The 23345-nt window shown below is 34.8% G+C and overlaps 3 protein-coding genes across 3 annotated transcripts; all 3 read right to left on the reverse strand.

Annotated features, from left to right (window-relative positions):
- Positions 1-154: 154 nt before the first annotated feature.
- Positions 155-11669, reverse strand: LOC124443665 (gelsolin-like protein 1). The gene is made up of 14 exons (XM_046994145.1): positions 11501-11669; positions 9801-9890; positions 8348-8437; positions 7052-7147; positions 6729-6823; positions 6090-6162; positions 5720-5812; positions 5520-5585; positions 5304-5340; positions 5124-5194; positions 4537-4580; positions 4065-4147; positions 1811-1902; positions 155-368 (listed from the first exon to the last, which is right to left on the reverse strand). Exons 1-14 carry the CDS (start codon positions 11579-11581, stop codon positions 276-278), a joined length of 1104 nt encoding a protein of 367 aa, XP_046850101.1. The 5' UTR covers positions 11582-11669; the 3' UTR covers positions 155-275.
- A 7971-nt stretch (positions 11670-19640) lies between these two features.
- Positions 19641-21822, reverse strand: LOC124444567 (52 kDa repressor of the inhibitor of the protein kinase-like). The gene is made up of 2 exons (XM_046995183.1): positions 21555-21822; positions 19641-21451 (listed from the first exon to the last, which is right to left on the reverse strand). The coding sequence occupies exons 1-2, from the start codon at positions 21820-21822 to the stop codon at positions 19641-19643; spliced, it is 2079 nt and encodes a 692-aa protein (XP_046851139.1).
- On the reverse strand, positions 21255-23218 carry LOC124443666. Its single transcript, XM_046994146.1, has 2 exons — positions 22674-23218; positions 21255-22410 (listed from the first exon to the last, which is right to left on the reverse strand). Exons 1-2 carry the CDS (start codon positions 22904-22906, stop codon positions 22014-22016), a joined length of 630 nt encoding a protein of 209 aa, XP_046850102.1. The 5' UTR covers positions 22907-23218; the 3' UTR covers positions 21255-22013.
- Between the last annotated feature and the right edge of the window lie 127 nt (positions 23219-23345).

Consider the following 23345-nt stretch of genomic DNA (forward strand, 5'->3'; position numbering starts at 1 on the left):
CAAAAACTTGCCATTCAGTGATGCAGTATCGTTATAAGCATGGGCGAATCCGGGAAACCTCGACTGTTTGTCAATAATTTGCGACGTCGTACAAAATACAATGTTGCGTTTGCGTCATGTATGACGTCATATTTGACCTAATGTACTCGACAAGAACTTTTTAAACTGTTATTGGTAACAACTAATAACTAAACAACAAATTAGATTACATCCTATGACATAACTTAGTCCGATAAACTTTGGCACTTAAATTTAGCTTCATGCCATCAAAATAACTAGTTCAGAATTTTGTCAAACGCTCTGCTTTTTTGTCCCTCTTTGAGAACCGTTATTGGAACCAATGGATGTTTGCTGCTTTGAAGATATTTCTACAATGGCAGAAGACGGTTTGAAGTGTATATGACCGTAGGTAGCACAGAAATCTTTTGTGTTTATGTTTTTTATGCAATTGATTTATGAAAATAGTAAATGCATTCCTTGATGTTTGTCACGCGCGTGATATCGCGTGACCCCACGTATGTAGGGTTTTAACCGTTTGACATTTTGACTGTTCAGACCAGTACATACGTGGAAGTCTCACGAGATCGCGTGCGTTACAAACCTTGCACGTGAATGAAGCATGTATTTTATAACATAAATCAATTTATAAAATACCGAAACACAAACACAAACAGATTTCACGGCCGCCTATGATATGGAAATGAAATTTTGTGATTGTCTTAGATAAAAGATCTCCCAAAACTTTAATGGATTTATGGAAGCGATTAGAAAATTTACGTTCACTTATTTTCTTGTTTTACATTTTCGTTACTCAGTAAGAAATGAGCAAATTGGCCTGATAGTAGGTATATGAGCAGTTTACATAACAATATAGTTTCAAAGTCGATGGTTTAAACCCAGGAGTATCGTTACATGTTTGTAGATGTAGATCGTCCAGATTAGTAAAGTCTTGAGAAGGAATGTTGGTGTTGATGTTGACTGACGTTTCGACCACAGCCGTGTATTTGTAAGAGTTGGGACACTTTTTGTTCTCTACATTTTGCATTATAATCAAGGTGATTGGGCAAATATGGTCACATGGGTATCTAGCCGCCATTTTTGTTCTAAAAGCTCAAATTACAACCATTTTTTACATAGGAAATAAATTATAAATAAATTTACAACAATTTTATGTTGCGTTATAATGGTGGCAATCAAAGCGGCAAAGAATAGAAACATACGCGTTCCCTTCTGGCAAAAGCAGTATTAATGGCGTATAAATTACATCTACTGCATTAAATAAATGTTTTTCTATTATGACATCCATAAACAAATGAATTCCAAAGGTAACGATCATTGTCTATTCATGAATAGGAAAACACAACAGAAAATTTGTCTTTCCAACATTTAATGCTCTATATTGCTGGCTTTTAGACAAAAATGGCGGACGTTCGGCAATTTACTTCCGGTGTCCCAACTCTTTCGTATGTATGGCTCTGGTTTCGACAACCTTAGCGGTAGTCATCTTCAGAGTCAAGTGAAGTGAAGTGATGTAGTTTTGATAAAAAAAAAACAAGCAGGTTTGTTATGCTACAACAAAATAAAACATGATTTTAAGATATGTACATCGGGAAACGACGGAACCAAAACTTTATAATAATTCCACAAGTAAGCATGCTGACATTGATGCTACTCTAAAGTAAGTCATTTATAGTTTTAGGAGATCTTTCATTCAAGACAATAAAATATTTGGTATCGTAGGCACTTCAAGAGTTTCATAAGAGCAATATTAGAGTTAAGGTCTGAACTGCTTTAAAATGCGTCAACTTACATGAGCATAGGTCAAACCATTCTTCTTTTCAGCATCACTCGCTTGTTTTCCAACCCAAACAAAAACTTCTTTGCCCGTGTCGGCAATAAACACTAGTTTGAATGAAGAAACAACCTTCATTGTTATTTCACGAAGGTATAGCTGATATTTTGATACGCTACCTAGACCACACATTTCTCAATAATGGTCGCCGTAACATTTTAATTGTCCTTCAGTTTTTGTGGGCAAGATTTAAAGTGCCTGTATCAACTTTAGGGAAATAATCAATTTAAATAGAGTTGACCATTTTAAGAATATTTGCAATATATTTTATAACACGGAAATTTGATCTTCCTTGACGTTTTTTGCGTCAAAGTTTGCTTTTTTGTGTTTGACCGTGAGGTGCTTTGAATGGGTCGTATCAGTGAACTCCATATATATATATATATCTGGAATGATAACGACAATACATTTTATAGATATAAAATTGAAGCCAAAGTCCTAGTCTCTTGCGCGGTTTGTACGTCAGTTCCAGTCCTTCAAAGTCGAATATTCTCGCGGTTTGTACGTCAGTTTCATTCCCCTGAGTGCCAAACATACACGGCCAGTATAAATTTGAATACAAATTGCAAAAGCATAAACATATAAACAACATCACGACAAACAACACACGAGGCCAACTCTTCGCAAAAGGTTATTTTTTACAGCTGAAACTTTACTACAGTGAGTTCGTTGTTACTTACAACTTAAAACTAGGAAAAGCCAACTGAAATTACACTGTATGCTAAAAAGACAATACAATAAGAAAATATGACGAGAAAATATTCAAGCAAAAATTTTTCTTACATCGGAAGGTAAATTTTCAAATGGTGTCAGACAGTGTTTGTCTTTTTTTGTCATTTCAGTGCATTTAAAGATTTGTTTTTCCGAAGAAAAAAGAAACTTGAATATCCAGTTTCATAAAAAATATTGAGTCTATAACTCACATTTTTACTTTTTACAGAGCGATTGTATTTTTCATCGATTTTGATAGTGCTTGAAATACTAAATGGTTGTCATCTCGATATCAATAATTGAATATCCTTAAAGACTTTGATATGTTTTAAAGGAAAACCGCAGCGTAAGAGCAGATCGACTAAGTTCACCTCATCTTGCTTCTCGATTTATCACTTTGATTCACTTTCCGTGAACCTTTTCATTCCAAAAATTTCGTTATTTTTACGCTCTGATCAAGATCCGAACTCTATCATTACTAAGGTACAAATGATTTAAAAAATTAAAAGGAACACGCGAGAGACTCGAGCCTGACGTGTGATGACGAATAATGACGACAAATATTTTTTTGGCTTCGGTTATCATTCCAGTTATTCAAATGTCGAGTTCACTGGGTGTATTCGCCAACGTGACATACATTGGAGAACATGGTTATTTTTAACACTATAGAAATGTAGTGTGATTCAATAGTAAAGTACACAATATAACTCAAGTTTGATAAAAAATAAATTTCTTGACTTTGCTACAAATTTTACTATAAAGTACAGCGTTAAAAAGCAGCGTGTTCTCCAATCTACGTCACGTCAATTAAACTAGACCCAGTCACAGCATCTCACGGTCAAACACGAAAAAGCCAACTTTGACGCCCAGAAAGTCAAGGAAATTCAAGTTTTCGTCTTTATATATTAAATATGTTGCAAATGTTCTTAAAATGTCCAACTTTATCTAAATATATAATTTCCTTGAGGGTTAAATAGGCACTTTACAACTTCACAATACATAGAACTTTGCAAGTAACATACCGTATAGTCTCAAAAGTAGCCGCCCGGGCTACTTTCGCAATTACCGGCCTCAAGGAGCGGCTACTTTCAGTAAGGGGGAGGGGCGGGAGTGCGCTTAGTTTCGAATTGTGATTTTCAGCATCAGAACTAACTTCAATGTTGATTTCTTAAAACATGTTTTACAAACGAGATTTTTCGATGCGGTTAAAGATGTGTACGGTTGCGGTAGTTGACACAAATGTACTTGTTGAAGTTTTATTTGAACAATGAAGTACAAATGTTGTAAAGCTCTTGAAAATTTTATTAAGAGAGCGGTTGATTTTGCGATCCGTTTGTAAATATTAAAAAAAGAGGGCTAGTACTATTTTCAAGGCAGCGATTACTTTCAAAGAAGGCTACTTTCGAGACTCTACGGATTAAGCCAATATACAAGCACTTGTTATGACGTCACTGATTGTGAGACATTAAATCGGACATGAAAATTGGAATTCAATGCGTACCATCGTCGCTCTTCAAAACGTCACTGTGAAAAAGTCCTTCCTTTACAACTGTCATTGCTAAACTTCCATTTTCATCACTCAGTCTTGTTAGGAAAAAAGAAAACTTGTGTGTAAATTAACTGCCATTTCTAAACCAAAGTCTTGCAGCGGACAATTTATCAAGAAATATGTAAAATAAAACATACTCCAACTTGTAAACTCAAGATTCGAGTTTTATATGCAAGAGAGCAGATCTAAAAGCAAACTCTCGACTTCGTTTTGCTTGATAATGACTTTGAAGTAAAGTCGAAATATTGCTTTTAAATCTTGTATCTTGTTGGCAAAACTCGAATCTTGAGTTTACAAGATGATGTTTTTGGAGTGTGTTTTATGTTATATTTCTAAACATGTTCTTTCTGTAGTCTTTAAAACTCAAATGCATTTCATAATCTCAGCGCACAAAAATGAGAAGGCTAAGATATCTTTGTTTTACCTCAGTAATTTTGGTGAGAAGCTGTCGGAATCATCCGCTTCATCCTGTGAAGAGTTTAAAATATTAATAATAGACAATAGAGTTTATTGCAAAGCTATGCAAGTCATTGTTGAACGTTGGTCAATTAACTTCAACCCGTAGCAACTTTTCACGTGTGCGCAACTCGCAGGAGAACGTTCCGCTTGTTGGCATAGCGGGTTTGGACAAAGGTGCGACAGGACCGTCGGAGCGTCGATAAATGAGGGCTCATTTAATATATGACTTATGTATAATCCATAAAAAACAATCGATTTCAGAGTAATCAGATGTGTACCGGGAAACAGTCGAGGTCGAATGACGGATTTGCAGCCTCCCTCGATAATTAGGGGACAGGCAGTATTCGTATATGCATGATACTGTATTCAGCTCCTTGTAATCCATAGTTGACTGCGGATTATATCGAGCGTATATGAAAACGGCCCTGTCCCCTTTTGACAGAAAGTCCATTTTCAGGGGGTGTGGCAAATCACAGCTGTACACCAGAAATTTTCTCGCGATTTCGGCTCCGTCGCTACGCTGACTAAATTTTTAAAAATAAATCCATTTACCGAACTGTCGGTTTCGTCACCACCTTCAGCGAGCAACTCGTATACTTCGTGATTTTCGCTACTTTCTTCATCTACAAATTGACGTCATAGTGGCGGAGTTAAATTAACTGTGATATAGCTACACATGCTATTGTTGATATGGGGGGAGGGGGAGATTTTTTTTCCAGTACACCTGCTTACCGATTGTTTCGACTTTTGGTTTTCCTCCTCTTTCGGACTAAACATGATAAATCTTATTTGAACACGTGTGTAAAAGAGTATTTTCAATAAATAGACAGAAACAATTTCAATATATGACTAGGATAAAAACATGCACATTTTTTGAGCGTAGTTGGCTTAACGATATTTTCAAACTGTTTTTTTTTAAGTTTTTCATTTCAAAAATTGTTTACAAACCTTCAATTGTTGTAAATATTGAACAGCTTTGAATTTTTCGTCCTTACTGCATATTTTCCCGTTCCACTAAAACGCAATTGAATTTTCACATCTGCTCAAAACTGCAGCATTGATTGTATGAAAAAATTTAGATTTGCATTCTATGCAAAACTTATGTTAAACATATAGCGTGTTCCTTTCTGTTGTACGCATGCGCGTACCTGATAAATTTCCAGTCCGAAATCCAGAATGAAAACGTCGTTTGAATTCAAATTTGAGCGATTTGCTGGCATTTCTTTCAATGTGACCGTTCTCTACGTTTTTGTCGAAAAAATACAGGTTACAGATTTATATACAGACTGCAGCTTGAGTTCGCATTTTATTCACTTAGCTAATAAAATTAAGCTTCGAAGGAAAGCCATATTGTATTTTTATAGCTTCGTAGTTGTTTAGAAATTGACTTTAATCTTAAGAAAGGAATATGTGTCCGTGAAGACAATTTTGATTTATTGTAGCCATATAGGCTTTTGCTAGATATTTTTTCCGTTCCTCAGAAAAAACACGTTGCCATTATAACGTTAATTTAGGTACCTTTTCCTTTTTGAAACGAAGAAGTCGCAGTTTGTATTCCTGTGGTTTGACATGTCTGAATCCACTCTCGTAACTATATTGAATGAAATACTTTTCCTTAATTATAGCGTTTAGGATACGTTCTCAATGAATTTCTTGTTGCTTTGACTGGGTTTAGTTCGCCGACGTGACGTACATTGCAGAACATGCTGCTTTTTAACGCTATAGAATTACAGTGTGGTTCAATAACTAAGTGCGTAATATAACTCAACTTTAATAAAAAATAAATTTTTGACTTTGCTGCAAATTTACTATAAACTATAGCGTAAAAGCAGCCTGTTTCCAACGTATGTCACGTCCGGTGAACTGGACCCAGTCACAACAGCTCACGGTCAAACACAAAAAAAGCCAACTTTTACTCCGAGAAAGTCAAAGAAGAATAAATTTTCGTCTTATAAAATATATTGTAAATGCTTTTAAAATGGTCAACTCTATGTAAAAAGATAATTTCCCTGAGGGTGATATAGTCACTTTCTCCCTTATGTGGGCGGGCTACAATATAGCTTTGTAACAATACGAAACAAAGTGAAACTCAATTGACAAGAAATTTTGCGAGGTAAATTATTAAAGCAGAAAAAAACAACATGTATAGCTACTTACCCCCCTTCCAGTAAAAGGAAATAATCAAAGTATGATTTGAACAGCTCGCTTTCGTGATTCATTACCTCGCGATGCTGAACGGGTTTGTCGTCTAGCTGAAGTGTGAATTATTTTGCTTAAAAGACAATTACCTCCAATACATTAGAGTTTCTTGATCTGAAATCTGCGTGAGGTCTGTATACCTCCTGCATCTTACATTCATGTTTTTGTTCAAAATTTTGAACTTCTTAACGAATGTTGTAGTATGATTAGGTATTGAGAAATTCGAAAAAAGGGAATTTCTTGCCGTGTGCTTTAAAGCTTTGTTTTGAAATATGAAATACCAGAGTATCAAGCTCCACTGTCTTGTAAGCTGCCGCGCCATATTCATCTTGAGTTGAATACTGCCCGATCCAAAAGTGGACATCGTACAATAATTCCTATAAATGAAAAGGTACATGTTATGTGTTGTATGCAATAAAGTATATGCTATTTGGTATATTTTTTATGTTATATGCTATATGTCATATCATGTATGTTATATGTCATTTATAAAATAAACACAATGAAAAGCGTGCGCTGATTGGACTAGAGCTGAGTTTGCATTAGCCAGTGCAAAACACATCTGAGCTCAACCAATCAAATAAATCAAAACAATCAATCAGTCAGGGAGAATTGCAAATCGATCATAAATAAATTTTAGAGGAAAATTAAAATGTTCGTCATTTTTCGCATTTTGTTATTTTATAAAGGAAATAAAGATGTTTTTTGTGTTTGCCTCGACCTTCGGTCTCGGGCTTACACTGATCTGCTCTCGAGTTCTCCAAAGGATGTCCTCGATTTGCATAAGCCTGACTATGCAAATACAGTAAACATATTTTATTTCTTAAATGTTGCATGTTTAATGTTATATGTCATATGTTGTATGTTATATGTTATATGTCATATGTTGCACATTACATGTTATATGTTATATGTCATGTTGCACGTTACATGTTGTATGTTATATGTCATGTTGTATGTCATATGTTGTATGTTAGATGCAATAAGTTGTAGTTACATGTTGTATGTTATATGTCATATGTTGTATGTTATATGTTGTATGTCATATATTGTATGTTATATGTCATATGTTGTATGTTATATGTTTTATGGTACATGTTGTATGTTATATGTTATATGTCATATGTTGTATGTTATATGTTGTATGTCATATGTTCTATGTCATATGTTGTATGTTATATGTTATATGTCGTATGTTATATGTTGTATGTTATATGTTGTATGTCATATGTTGTATGTCATATGTTGTATGTTATATGTCATATGTCGTAAGTCGTATGTTATATGTTGTATGTCATATGTTGTATGTTACATGTTGTATGTCATATGTCATATTCTGTATGTTATATGTTGTATGTTTTATGGTACATGTTATAGATGACGTTTTCGTCAAAGTTATTGTTACATAAAATCGTCGTGTGCAAATGGATGACAAACATGTCAATTGTAATCAAATTATTTTTAATCGAAATTGTTTTCTAAGCCACATCAATGACAACTTGACTTATGGATATAAGCACCACTTTTGGCCTTCTACATTTTGTCTATGGTTAGCGAAATCTTTTTTTGTAACTTACATCGCTATCAGGCTTCTTGTAAGTGTTGAGGACGATGTAGGAATCACCGTTAAAGAATTTTCCATAATCTTCGGGTTCGTGATGTGTTACCTATCCAAATAAAAAAATCAAATTGATTTCTCAAGTTATGACCGGATTCGCAATGAGACAATAGAGAGCTTTAGCAAGAGTACGACTACGACAACGAGTACGAAGTTTGACCGTGTAAAGGAATGGCACGAGTAAGTTTGTTGTCGTTGTCGCTTCGTCAAAATTTAGTTTTAGCTGTAAGCAACAGAACGAGCCTTTTTATTTTGTAAAACACCAAAGTTTGCTAAGCAGCTACGGATCTATTTGTCAATAATGATATCAACAAATCGGTAATACTGATTTTGCAAGAATATAGAATTCTTTAGAGTGAAAAATCTTCACTATTTTAAGTTTTATGTACGATAAATTTGTACTATTTTATTGTTTGTTTATCTTTCACTTTGCGTACGAAATACATGAAAGTTTTGCAGTTCATATTTTCCTTTTCAATGTACATCTGCGCTCAAAAAAGTTCTAAATTAAAGCCTGGATGCTCAAAAATAGTACTGTAAACTAATTTCTTACAGAATGAAGAAATATATCTACTTTATTTGCTTAAAAAGACATCGTAGTCGCGACTACGAATTTTTTACAAAACATCGTACTCAGATTAATGACGGCTATGTGTTTTTGTTGTCACAACAATGTTTTCGCTCTAAAATGACGTAAATCATACTCGTTGTCGTACTCGTCTTTGCTAAAGCTCCCTAATAAAGTGATTTAGCAACCACGACGTTTCGTCTAAGACGTCGTGAAAATGGCGTGCATGCGCCTTTTACTTCCGATTCAATTAACGACGGCAGTTGTGTTGATGACGACGACATGAAAACATACAATTTGACGGCTGAAACAAACTTATTTTTAAACAAAAATAAGAAAATATCCTTGATATTTGCATGTTAAAAGATTATATAGGCCTACGTATATTCATTTAAGAAAAAACTGCGAATATTTTGTTTCCTAAAGCGAGAAAAACAAAAACAAATAAACAACCCGGGGTCTGCTTTAATTTCGGGGTTTCCTCGGAGTCAAAACAATTTTAGTCACAAAGCCGTATGCCGATGATTTTGCTTTTATTTATAATTTTATTGAAATGAATATACTGCAGCATATTTTTGATATCAAAAAATTAGTTTAAAATTATCGGAAAACAGGATTCAGCTGGAAAAATGCCGAAATGGATAAAACTTGTTTCATACTATCATTTGACGAAGTCCTACAAAAGGTTTGCTAAATCCTAAATACTTTACGACTTGGTGGCGCCCTAGACCCAGATCCCTCGTGAAAATTTATCGTCTTAGACGAAACGTCGTGTTTGCTAAATCACTCTAATTTCACAAAGTACGACTCCAAACTTTTACTGCCATAAATTTATCATCTTTACCTTAAATTGTTTTATACGCCATATCTGAAGCCCTGGTTTTTGACCAGCACCTTCCCAAGCTGACTCTGTTTTTGCAGATTCTTTTTTAACCTAAAAGTTGTGAAAAAGATAGTTTTTAGCATGAGCAGTCCTTGCTTACGCTTTTGCTGGAGGGCAGATTTGGTGGAGCACTTTTAGACAACATTAGCAACAACGCTTCACCTCCATTGGGATAAATCTGCCTGCCAGCAAAACGTAAACAAGTCAAGTCATCTACTGGACTTGGTCTGACCATAACAATGAGATTTAGTTTCCATGCAGCTTCGGCTTGCTACCCATTTATGCTGTTGTAAGTGTATAGATGAGTTAGATTGTTTGCGCTTGCTGTCAGGCAGATTTGGTCGAGTGCTTTTAGACGACAATAGCAACAACAGTTAACCTCCCTGAGATGAATCTGCCCATCAGAAAACTTTAGTAATCTCGTGCTCATCTATTGTAAACGTAAAATCTTTATTTAAACTGCGAGACTCATTGAGTTAATTGAAGCTGGTCTTATCTGGGGGCCTGGGGCAAAGACCATTTTATCCCAATGGCATGAATTTTGCAGTATACGCGATCGTAAATTTTGTGTACTTCTTTTGTATATTAGGGAAGGTGAAAGGTTGTAGAAGTTCCACCAGAATGGATGTGTGTGATCTCTTAGAGTAGCGTGGGAACGCTAAGTTCGTTACAAATGATAGTTTTTATCGTATACACCAGGCTGTATACTATAATTTTGTGAAGAATAAACATGTTAAATACATGCGCGCAAATTTCCTATGTACAATTATTTTACTTTTTTAAGGGGAATACAGGAAAGTGTAATTACAGTCGGTGTACAAAGAAAAGGACTGCAGCGTTTTCATCAAACAAACGGGAGCAATGAATTCGCTTTCACCGTCTTCCCCCTTACAACGCAAACAATTGCAGTATAATGTAACTTCAGCTGGTAAATATTAGTCATCCTTGGCCCACTTAACATACTCATAACGAATCTGAAAAGCTTAATTCGACTATAGTTTGTCGTATTCAATGAAACAGTTGGTTCATGGTTCTGTGATTTCTTCATAAAATTTCTTTCTGAAAAAACTGTCCAATACACCAAAAATCACTTCATTTATCTCCTCGTGTCCAACCTTTTGCTGCAACATAACGGCAAAACAAATCGACATTTTTCGCCGAAAATTTGGGAATTGCATATTTGTGAGTTGGGTATGACGTCATGATACTACTCGCTATCAATGTTGCTAGGCAACTTTGCACTAAAAATAGACGTGTAAAATTTAATTTCTCAAATTCGTTTAACTGAAAATATATCTGAACTAAGAAAGCCGAGCACAAATAACTGGTTGGCTTGTTAAACTGCTTACAAGTTTATTATTTATTTGCGTAAAATTTAAAACAAAAACTGGACCACAGACAAACATACTTAGACAGTCTCCATTCATTAATTTTCACACAGTAGAAATAATGTGTTATTAACCGACTGGAAAATGTCGAGTTTTCCTTAACCTTACGCAAACATTCTTTTTTAAAATCATGTATTAAATTTTACCTATCTGTTGATGAAGAAAAAACGACACATTTATGGCAGATTTGAATGAGTCTACAGATTTAATTGTTCGATAAATATTTACGCAAATCCAATGTGTTTCATGTCGACGACATGCTAGCAAAACTACCTTTTTTTCGCTGTCGGAGCCAAAAAGTGCTAAATTTGAGTCTTTCCAATCATACTTCTTTGCTTTTACCAACCCAGACATTTTTTATATTTTAATTGGAACTATTATTGTCACTGTTTAACTTTGTGTTGCTGTCAACATTAGTCCCGTCAGTCAACCACTAATGAGATCACATGATGTTTCAGAATAAGCAATTAGTTCATGGTTTCCTTGTTTGGATATGGCTTGAATGGCCTGCCCTCTTGTTATTTTACAATAAGCATCAAATGCCTTTCAAGTGTTCATGGATGGCCTATTGAAACAAATATAAGTGGAACGCTAACTTTCCCTGTAATCTTAAAGCCGCTTCCTCCCCAGTCTTTTCACGTAAGAAAAACACACAGCCAGATAAGTTCTTTCGTATTACACATCGTTAAAACTACTAATAACTACTTTATTTTAGGGAAACAATTCATTTTTAAGATCATTAAGCCAGGCTAAAAATTTTTGATTTGATAATGACTCATCGTTTGGAAATGATGACTGAAAGATCTATTTCTTTTGACAAAAAATGTTGCTACAGCCTCGCGTAATTTTTGTTCATCATCATGATGAAAAATTTGTTGTTATTATTCTGTGTTTCTATTTGACTGTTAGATTACCAGATTGAGATCTCTGTAAGGCGAAATTTTATGTGTCCGAATCAAGTTATCATGCATAAAATTGAATTGTTTTAGTAACATTATACTGGTAGTCATAAAAAATGTCGTTATACTTTTTCTTAATTTTTTGGTTTTATCACGACATATGTTGTTCATAACATTTGTTTTGTATCAAAAAGCGAATGACACTTCCTCAATGAATGTTTAGTTATTCCAATTGAATTTTTTTTTATTATGCATTTGGTGGCAATATTAGTCTTATCTATAATTGCTTTCAGAAGTAAACGATCAAGTTTACTGTCCGAAACTCTTAGTAAAACGCGAGACGGCAGGTTAGACAGCTATGTTTTTTCGCTATTCGCTATCTGTTGAAAATTATACATAGCTAGTAAAGCAGACAATCAAAATAAAGCATTTTCAATAGAATACTAGTTAACAATTAGATTGCTTGCTCTCAATTTCTCTGATGCGATAGTAGATGTCGGCAACGACGTCAGCAATAATGATTATGCCAACCATTTCTGAATACTAGTATGACGATTCTACTAAAACCATTATATTAACTGCTTATAGCGTTATGGAAACACGGGTTTTTTTGAGCATCCAACCAATCAGCACTGGTGTTACATTTCATTGAAAAAAAGGCCTTGTTAAGTACAAAGTGTTCTCCAATTATCTCAAAAAAAAAACATTATAAAACTCGTACAATATCACCACTAAAATGAATTATAAAATAAAAACAATAGAACGCGTGTGGTGATGGTCTATAGCTGTGTTTGCCTTAGCCTAGGCCAAACCGATCTGATCTCAATAAATTAAATCAATCAAAGAGAATTAGCAAAGCAAACACGAGTACATGTTAAAGAAAAAATTAAAACGCTTGTTTTAAATTTGTCTGTTTTACTATATTTTTATTTTATAAAAGAAGCAAAAGATGTTTTTCATGATTGCACAGGCTTATGAAAACCTCGGAAAAGTTTGTGAGAGCTTTCGAGCAGGAGCAACTCTCGACCTTCGCTCTCGGACTTGCACTGCTCTGCTCCAGGTCGACCGAAAATATACTTGATGTTGTAGCCATGCGTTGAAAGTTCTGTTTCAGAGCATTTGTTTCTCCAACTGAGAACAAGAACGTCATTGTCCGATTCTCGTCCTAAAGCTTGGGTACTAAGAAGATGTTCCGATAAGCATGAAGCCGTTTGTACAAGGTAAGCAAAACGGGTGGTAGAATCGGATTCGCTTTGCCATGATTTAGCTTTCCTGGCCATTCGCCGCAACTTATTTTGATGTCAAATATTTCAAGCCCAAATTTGACTCCACTTTTCTTTCTTGTCAAGTAATACAAAATGATGAGCAAAAAAACCGTCGAGAAAGAAGCAAAAATCTTTTTGAAGTCTACTACATTCATCACATTCGTTGAATCGTTAATGAAATATAATGTTGGACAATTCAATGCGCTGTACGTCATCAAGGCCGGACCAACGGAGGGGGACTACCTTTTGTAAAAATATACATGAAAATATTTCTGATTGGTTAAGAGCAGTGCAATTTGTCGTAAACACCAGGGCAAAAAGGCGAAACACCAGTGCAATTTACTTTCGATAAATGTCCTCCCGATGGTTACTCAAACAAAGAAGTGCCAAGAGCCAATCAAAATAAAACATTGTAAAAGCGGGAAAGTTAAATTATAATGTAAACAAAGCAATTACAATGGCGGGCATAAGTTTTAAGTAAATTTTCTTTGGTGAACGAGTTTGAAATTCACCGTTTTAAAGATGATTCTGGATATAAATATGAGCACTGCTAAAAGTAGATACCTAGTTCTAGCGGTGTGTGTAGAAGCTATGGTGTTGTGAAAAGTAATATCCGACGGAATTGAAATATAGGAGCCGGTCGATATTAATAACTTGCCGGCTGAAATGTACGTACGCTGAAGTTAAAAGTCAGCAGAATTTTGATAGTCTCTGAAAAACTCACTCGTGCTTGTTCTTTGCAAATTGCATTCGAAACCATGCTATTACATATACAAATAAGTCATTTGTTTTTGCTTTTCTTTAAGTGTGTGTGAGGGAGGGGTAGTTTTTTCGTCGCGAGAGGCTCGCGAGAAAGCTTGATCCCCCTCTTTATGTCATTTATGCAGTGACAATAATCTTGCATTCATTCATTAATTGAGTAGATTTTTACTCCTTCTGGATGATAATTTGCTAAATACTGCAATATATATGTTTAATATTTTTGAATAATTGACGCCATCAAGTTGTTACAACTTACAAATGCTCACATTGTATTGCGTACATTGCGGCCTGCAACACAAAGCAGACAAGTATTGATTGTACATTGAAATATTAGAAATAGCTACTGGAAATTGTTGTAGACAGAACCAGGGGCAAATCTGGGTTATGTACTAACCGTGTCCGTGAGCCTCCGCTAGGGGTCTGGGGGCATGCGCTCCCAGAAAATTTCATAAAATTTAACTCTCAGAAATGCGATTTCTGAAAGTATACAAGAAGGAATAAAGGAGAACCCTATCCATGTTCTGAACGGAAAATTCGTAAATTTTGATCAGTTTTAAATTTGGTCTGTAATTACTACTTCTTGTTTGCCAAATCTTACCATAATCAAATCAAAATAGTTTCATCCATCGTCATAATCATAGTAATGTTCATTGGTAGCAATAGAAAGATGAAGCACGTCATTTTTTGCAATAAAAAGTAAAAGAACAATACAATCCACTGCAAAAAACTAATGCACCATCTTTCTTTCTGTGTGCAAAAGTGAGCATGTATGGAACATGACAATACAAGCAATGTTCAAAGAGAATACCAAGTCTGGTAAAGAATCATTTCCAATTGGGTAGTATGATTGAATAATGCAGGACGTAACAGATGCCAATGAGAACATACACATCATTGATGAATACATAAAAACGTATGCATTATTCTTAGCTTCTTCCATAGCTGCTGCAATATGGTTGTGCTATTCACATACTGAAAGGGCAGTATCAGACAAGCACATGCAAATGCATTTTGAAAACATACCCCATCTTTATGAATTAATGGATGGTGAGCATAATATTCAGCATTCTAAAAAAATTCAGTGCTGGTAAGGCAACATAAAGTGATAAACTTTCATCCCCTACCAGTGAAATGGAACATGCATTGTACACCCAGTTCCCATCTGCCAGTGTACTAAACATAGAGAAGTTTTTGCAATATTCCAAAGAAAGAAAGTGATGAATACCAAACTTGCATTAACTTCCAAGCTACATAAAAATGATAAGAGTATTCTGTGTATATTATAAACACATATTTTGATAAATCAGAGAAAAGGTCATGAATAAGGTGTTTTAAGTGGACTTGGTTGATGATGTTGGTATAAAAATCCAAATAGTGAAAAATATTTGGTAGATTTCCTGCACTGTTGAGTGTCGAAACTATATAGGTAGTCTATCATAGCACTTTGATATCACATGAAAACACAGTGAAACCATATGTATAAAATAACACAAACACCAATTACTAAAACATACTTCATAACATCTATAATCATAAATAATTTTACTTTATTGGTAGACAATTTCCTTTGTAAGGTTAATGGTTAGGTTTCTTAGGTATATTATAGTTTTAAACACTGTAAAACACATAATTAATCAATTTATCATGCATTATTCAATTTTTTGCCAGACCAAGAAATGCATAATATAGTTAGCTAGAATCATGAATACAGAATACTATCATCATGTATCCTACCTTAAAACAATCGAAGATTTATAAATGTTTTAACATCAAATAATTAAAAAGTTTGAGTTATCACTTATTGAACAGGAGCCTTTGATTTCGATCGAACTCTCTGAATCTTAGGAAACTGTAGTTTTCTAAATTCTCACAGCTGCACTGTAATCTGTTTCAATACAAATTTCAATACCATGCAATCATTTTATAAATCATCAATGCGAATACCAATGCATGACTATTTTAATGCCAATACCAATCACATGAACAAGATGAATCATGAATACCAATATTGCAAAGACTACATAAATACCGACACAAATGACTGAATAAATGTCGATACCAATGACTATATGAATGCCAATGCCACTGAATATGTGAATGTCAATACAAATGACTATATGACAGCTGAATGTCAATGTAGCTCAAATTTGTAGCTCATTATAAAGTAATCTTGCTTAAATTAAAACGTTCTGACGATACAAAAAATTACTATACTTGTATATGACACGTGAAAACTTTGCTAAAAATTCAACAGTCCCAGCCGTACAAAATACTTCGTTCTTCAAACTGGTTGTGCAATACAAACCAATGAATCTGCATTTTTTAATTGACATCTAGATTCACGGGATGCAAAATTACGAACAATTTTTACTGTCTGACTTACGCTAAATGTCATTGTCTGTACACACTGCCTCAATAACTATACATCATTCATGGTTTTAAAACTGCATAGGTTTGGCACTTGATGTAAATGTAGGAATAGATAACACAACAGTTGAAATAGTCCTTGCGATATTCAAATAATTAGCATGATGCAAATGTTGCTACATGCAGTGCTATGTCATTGTCTACTCATTGATAACACACAATCAACGAAACTCAATGCATCTCCACGTCAACATTTAAATGGTTGAATATGCAAACACAAAATCTCGTTTGTATAAAACATCAAAATAACGTTGAATTGTTGGTTTACACCAACTGATTTTACAAAAATTGCTCATAGACGGTTTTTCAAACTATAGCCACGATAGTAACATATCCAGACTAAGTGAGGTTTTAAGCATTGCAAGGCATAATTAGTAAATCACTTGATTCACTTCAACGTTGAATAGTTGGTTTTTAAATAAGAAATATAAAAAGCCTTTGTTAAATAGTTAACAAAAAGTAAAGTCATAGTTGTGTGATACTCTATAAATCCTAAATAATAAATATGTTATGCAATTACTTCAGTCTGAACATCACAAAGACTTTGCTTTTGTCAATTCTTTTCTTTTCTATAATCTAAAAATTTTGCAGTGCTATGCGTAAATGCTGTTTCTTTCAGCAAATAACAGCGGGAAAAATACCTCATAACAACCCTTGCGTCACATTTTTGACGACAAAACCCCTTAAATTTAATTTACCTGTATAGTTCAGTAGGGGAAAGTGTTAGTTCTGGGCTGTGGCAATTATTTGGAATCTAATATAAAATGCCTGGACGTGAAGAAACATAAATTGGATTTTGGGAGTAATCTGTGCTTTGTGCGTTGGCGTCTTGCTGCATCAGTATGGTAAGGTATATTTTGTTTGGTTATTTTCAAATTTTAAATCACCGAGATTCGTTTTCTGCATGTGAACACATCACATGCTAACTGATCTGATATTAGCAGATCTGATCTGTATGTCCGTCTCAATTGTAGCCTTTAGCCACGTTGCTTGACGCATTTAAAAGTTAAAACTGAATTCAGCACTGGAATATAGACAACCACAGGGGCTGGCGTTTGGCAAATTGGAGAACGACGCAATAAGAACGATCAATTATATAAAATGGATTTCATTTATATTGAAAGTTTAGGTTTCATACCCTTGACTATGAACAGTGAATGATATTGATAACTGACATTATGGAAGCGTCGATGTTAATGAAGACGTTAAATAAAATTCCTATACACAAAAATAGAGTAATCATCCTTAATATTTGTATCTTAAAAGATTTTATAGGCCTACATGTATTTGTTTAGGTAAAAACTGCGAATGTTCTGTTTGTTTCCTAAAGCTAAAAATACTACGTGGGTCTGCCTTAATTTAAGGGGCTCCTCGGAGTCAAAACAATTTTAGTCACAAAGCCGTATGTCAATGATTTTCCTTTTATTTATATATTTATTTAAATAAATATACTACAGTTTAATTCTAATATCAAAAAATTAGTTATGATAATAGTTACATAAAATAGAAAAAACGTGCATGGGGAAAATGCCGAAATGGATGAAACTTGTTTCATGCATGCTATTCTTTGATGACGTCATAAATGGTCTGCTAAGTCCACTGAACTCTAATAGAGATAAGCCTTTCTGTAATAGAAAAGCCTAATGTTTTGTTTTGAGGCAAAACTATTCTTATCTCATTCTTTTGGTATTTTTTCATTTTACTTTGCACAAATCAAAAAAATAACGACGGAATATGAAAGAACAATGCTTAATTAGCTTTGTATGGAACAATGTTTTTGAAAATTTGATTTTTAGGTAGAAATTTTGTCCAAGACTACCTTGATCGTGCAATTGACTCAAGACTCTTAAATAAAGATAAATGGCCATCTGGCAGCTATTGTATTCTGGCCAACGGGGATTGTCCACCAGGTTTTACTCGTCACGATGGTTACATGAAAGCAATAAGTTTGTACGCTGCCTCTGCCAGCTACATCAGGAGCGGCAGGTTTGGTGACAGCAAAATACAATGCCATGGAAATTGTGGTCAATATGGTCATTGGACTGGTGAGCTTTACATCCACGCCTGTTGCAAATAGACTTTGCTGCTGTTGTATTTGACAAGTGATGAAGATTAATTGAAAATAATGAATGTTACTGTGAGAAAGTTTCTTATGTTAAAATATAAATGTTGAAGAACAAGCTTTCCAACTTGCTTTTATCTAAATATATCAGTGTTATATGAAAGATACAGGAACGTCGAGATACATTACCTTTTCACAAACTTATGGAACTCCTTTAAAAGTGTAAAAGAATGAAGTGTCTTGACCCTTAAATGCCCCGTGTGACCAGGGGCGGATCCAGCTTCGTATGTGAACTTAGGCACAATGTCGCACCGTTAGCGCGACTTTTCTTGGGGGGAGGTCCAGGAACATGTCCCCCCCGGTAAAATTTAAAAATTGCATCGCGAAAAACGCTATTTCCTGCGTTTTTGCAGTTGGTCTTCTAAAATATTTATTACTGGAATGAGCTAACATTCTTGCTCATAAATTATCGATTTTTGACCGTTTCGCTCAATATCAGAGCTCATCAGCATGCCTAGGAAACTCGCAGAAAAATATGCTTTGAGGGCTTCCGACATGGACGGCCTGGTTCATTACAAACTTAACCTAAAAAAATTCTTTACGCTTCATCAATATGGAATTTCATTTTATAATGGTCTAGTCATACCTATATGCTGATCATTATGCAAACGATTTTATGTCAACTTATCAAATGAAGTTGTCAATAAAAAAAAGCAAAAAAATGTTTGTAGATGTCGATCGTCCAGGTAAGTAAAGTCCTGAGAACGATTGTTTGTGTTTATATTGACTGAGGTTAGCGGAAGTCATCTTTACAGTCAAGAGTTTAAAAAAGGCATGAAGAACTTTCACTCCGAATTAGAAAGCTAGTTCAATTCTTCTTTTGTCTTTTGCAAAAAGATCTATAATTTTTTCTATATCTAGATTAATGTCCTGATGAATATACAATAAAGCAAGACCATTTAACCTGTCAGCAGCCATAGTACTTCTTGTATAGTTCTTTAATCTTCGCAAAGCAGAGAACGACCTCTCCACTCACCTAAGATCTTTAACAATACTTTTATGTTCTCAAAACCTGGAAAATTTACCGACTTTAAAGTAGAAGAGACATTTTCAGTAAGACAAGTTGTAGAAGACGATTCCCAGTATTTCTGCCAGAGATCAAGTTCACAATCTAAAGCCTTTGGATTTGGAAGATCATCCAAGAACAAAGAAGAGAATGAATAAAATTTTTCCTTCCAAGAAACGCCACAAGAAAGACACAAAAGTAACTTGGATGGAATTAAAAACAAGCCATAATATATGCTAGTTGCTGATGAATCAAACCGTTTTTCTAACTCAGAACACAAGTGATCAGCTATTGTTTTCTTAAAGTAATCAGATACAGATTCAGACGGAACATTACTTCTAATTGCCTGACGACCACAAGTTCTAGGTTTTTTCTCTTCAACACCCACCTTTTCTGCCATCGTCAATGCAATACTGTACCAGTTAGCATGATAAACATCGACTTCATTTCTTACAGTTCTCGACAATTTTTTTAGTGCCTCAATCAAGTTCAAACCGTCAGCAATATCATTACTAGAAGACTGAAGTAACTGAGTAACTGGAAGAGTAAGATCAAAAATACATCTAGTTATTACGAGTGCTGCAATAAAATCAAAAGATGTCAAAAGATGTAACAGAGGGGAAGCTTTACTAGAGGTCTCACGATTACACTTGCCTTCGACGTTAAAACTCATTTCTTCCAAGGAAAAGACAATAGCAACATACAGTTCTTCAAAAGTATCTAAGCTAGTAATACGCTTGACCCATCTTGTCTTACAAGCACTTTTCAATCTCTTTTTGCAGAATCTGGACAGTGCTCTCCAATGCATTTCTCTCAACTCTGCAGAGTTGAAAAAGTTAGCAGCTTCCTTCACATGTTCCAAAACATTTCTTACATACTGAACGGCACAAGTCCCACAAATACTAAGATTTAATCTGTGACTGAAACAATGTGTGTAAATGGCTTTCTCATTCAAATTCTTAATCCTTGCAGCAAGACCATTAATGCATCCAGCAACAGCACCTGCGCCATCATACCCCTGCCCACGACAGTCCTGAATGTTCAAATTCAACTCTTCGTTTAAACATTTCAAAATCACAGATGCAAGGTCCTTCCCAGACATACCCTCACTACAATGAATGAAACGAAAAAATTCTTCTCTTATGTTGAGCTCCTCGTCAACAAAACGCAAAACCAAAGACATCTGTTCTTTATTAGAAATATCACATGTTTCGTCTGCAATCAATGCATAAAACGTGCTCTTTTTTACGTCAACTAGAAGCTGTTCAGTGATGAATTGACCACAACACCTAATTAACTCATTCTGAGTAGTTTTAGAGATGTAGGAGGCCTTTTTATCATGATGCTTAAGATGGGAATCCAAAATGGTGTCCCCTGCACGAACACGGAAGTTTAATAATTCAATAAAATTACCAACATGCTTTTCAGAATATTCACCAACTTCAGGATGATACCGAGAATCTTCCCGATGACCTCTAAGTGGTAATTGAAGGCGACCTGCAAGAATGATGGTGTCAACTACTGGAACTAATTTTTTCCTATTCTCTGAAATCTTTTTCTTTAAGTTACTGTCAATCATGACATTTATTGGCTGGCTTTTACCGGAACTCTGATCCAAGATGTCCTTAAGAAGAGCAGAAGTGTGAACATGAAGACCTGATGATGTACTTATAAGCCTTTTTATTGCACTTTTAGCATCAGGCCAATGTGTTAATGGCTCTGAAAAAAATATTGGAGGGAAACCTATCACCAAACAAAACACATGGTAAGCAAAAAGCACCATTAAGACTTGGAGAATACGAAAGCCAAAGATAATCCTTCAGCCAATCATGTCGAAAGGACCTACTGCGACCATTTGCATCAACAGTTTTAGGAAATTCATAGCATTCATCAGGTACGAATACATTCTTCACAAGTTTTTCAATTTCATGAATTTCCATACCTCTCACCTTTTCTCTATAAAAACCAACATCATATGGATTTCTAGGCAAATCAGCATTTGCAGTTTTATTATCTGGTAATTGCAAGGTAGAAGATGAAATAAAAGAAGAAGCATCACAAGAACCCAAAGCGCTACTGTGAGATATACCATATGGATGAACCTTAGTTGTCATGGTTGTCTCAGTAGGACCAGAAGGTGTAAACCTCAACTTTGTTTGTATACTGGGCTTTTTAGCTTGTGACAAGTGACTACTTCCATTTCTTTTAGTTCCCTTCCCACCAAGTATCAAAGGCACATAGTGATTGTGTTTGAATGCAGTAGCTTGAGAATACGAGGTTCAATTCTTTGGTTAAATAATAAATTCTACCTATAAGCACTAGAGTATATGTCAGGATAATAAGAAAAAATGCTACAGGATGTAACTGAAGAGAGTGCCAACAAACAAACAAACCCAGTCCATGCCATATCTTTTGCATTTAACACAGCTTCTGCCCTGACCAGTTCAGCAACAGAAAAAACACTTCTAGCACTATCAATAGCTTCAAAAGAGACTGACATGGCCACCATGCTTGAGATAGAATCAAAGTGTTTGTTATGCTGAGTTTCAAAAAGATTTGAAAAACATGGATGTTTCGCATAATAATCAGCATATAAAAATAATTCTATAGAGGTCATCAGCCTCAAAATAGTCACCACAGAGTTGTCACCAACAAGCAGAATTGAAAATGAACTATAGAGGCAGTTGCCATTTGTAGCAGATCTGAAATAATGTTATGTAAATTTCAAATATTATGCTTCAGTTCATTTTTGTATATCTTATCTTAAGTATACTATTGAACACATCAAGAAATAAATCAATAGAAACGTTTTAAATATGATCGAAATTTGAAAATTTGTTTTGTTTTGAATCACATAAATAAAACACAAATGACAAATCCATCGGGCATCACATCAAGTCAATTTATATTTGCTTATATATTCTTGTGTAAGCATGCATGCATAACATGTCATAAGTTTTCTAACCTTAAGGCAACCAAATTTGTGTTCTTTGTCTTGGCACTCTGCGGTATGTAAAATTCGGCATTGATATTTCGGAAAATATCAACACCGAGACGATCTAACAAATTATCGTTGGTAACAATGCTGTTGACTTTCAGGCAATCCAACATCTCTCCGTAGAGTTGAGCCATAAAAGTCCCATCTTTCCTCGTAAAAGCATCTTCGACTCGATCAGTGAAAGATGCCATGCTTCTCATTAAAATCGTTGGTTTTGAAGCTCAAAGATAAAACCTCAGCTATCAACAATCTCAATCTGTGCTGAATTTCGCACAACACCGCTTGAACATTTCAGCAAAAACGGCGGCTCGTTAGTCAGCACAACGGCAATACACCAATCAAGAGACAGATTTTAAGCCTAGGCCACACTATCGTCCATATCGACGAAAATCAGAACGAAAACTGCCGCAACGAAAATCTTGAACGAAAACTCGACGAAAATTTCGTTTTCGTGCATATTAGAAGAGTTGAACTTTTGACCTTTTTCGTCAACGAAAACGCACACCATTGGCTAATAATATCAGACTTTGTATTCAAACATGGTGGAGTGGCAAGAGGTTTTGATAAATCAGGGCTAGTAGACTTTCTAAGATGTGTGCCAACTTTAGTGATGTGAGGTCTAATTAAATCCAAAATGTA

Source organism: Xenia sp. Carnegie-2017, unplaced genomic scaffold (genome assembly GCF_021976095.1).
Source record: "Xenia sp. Carnegie-2017 unplaced genomic scaffold, XeniaSp_v1 HiC_scaffold_21, whole genome shotgun sequence".
In the NCBI taxonomy this organism is placed as follows: Eukaryota; Metazoa; Cnidaria; class Anthozoa; order Malacalcyonacea; family Xeniidae; genus Xenia; species Xenia sp. Carnegie-2017.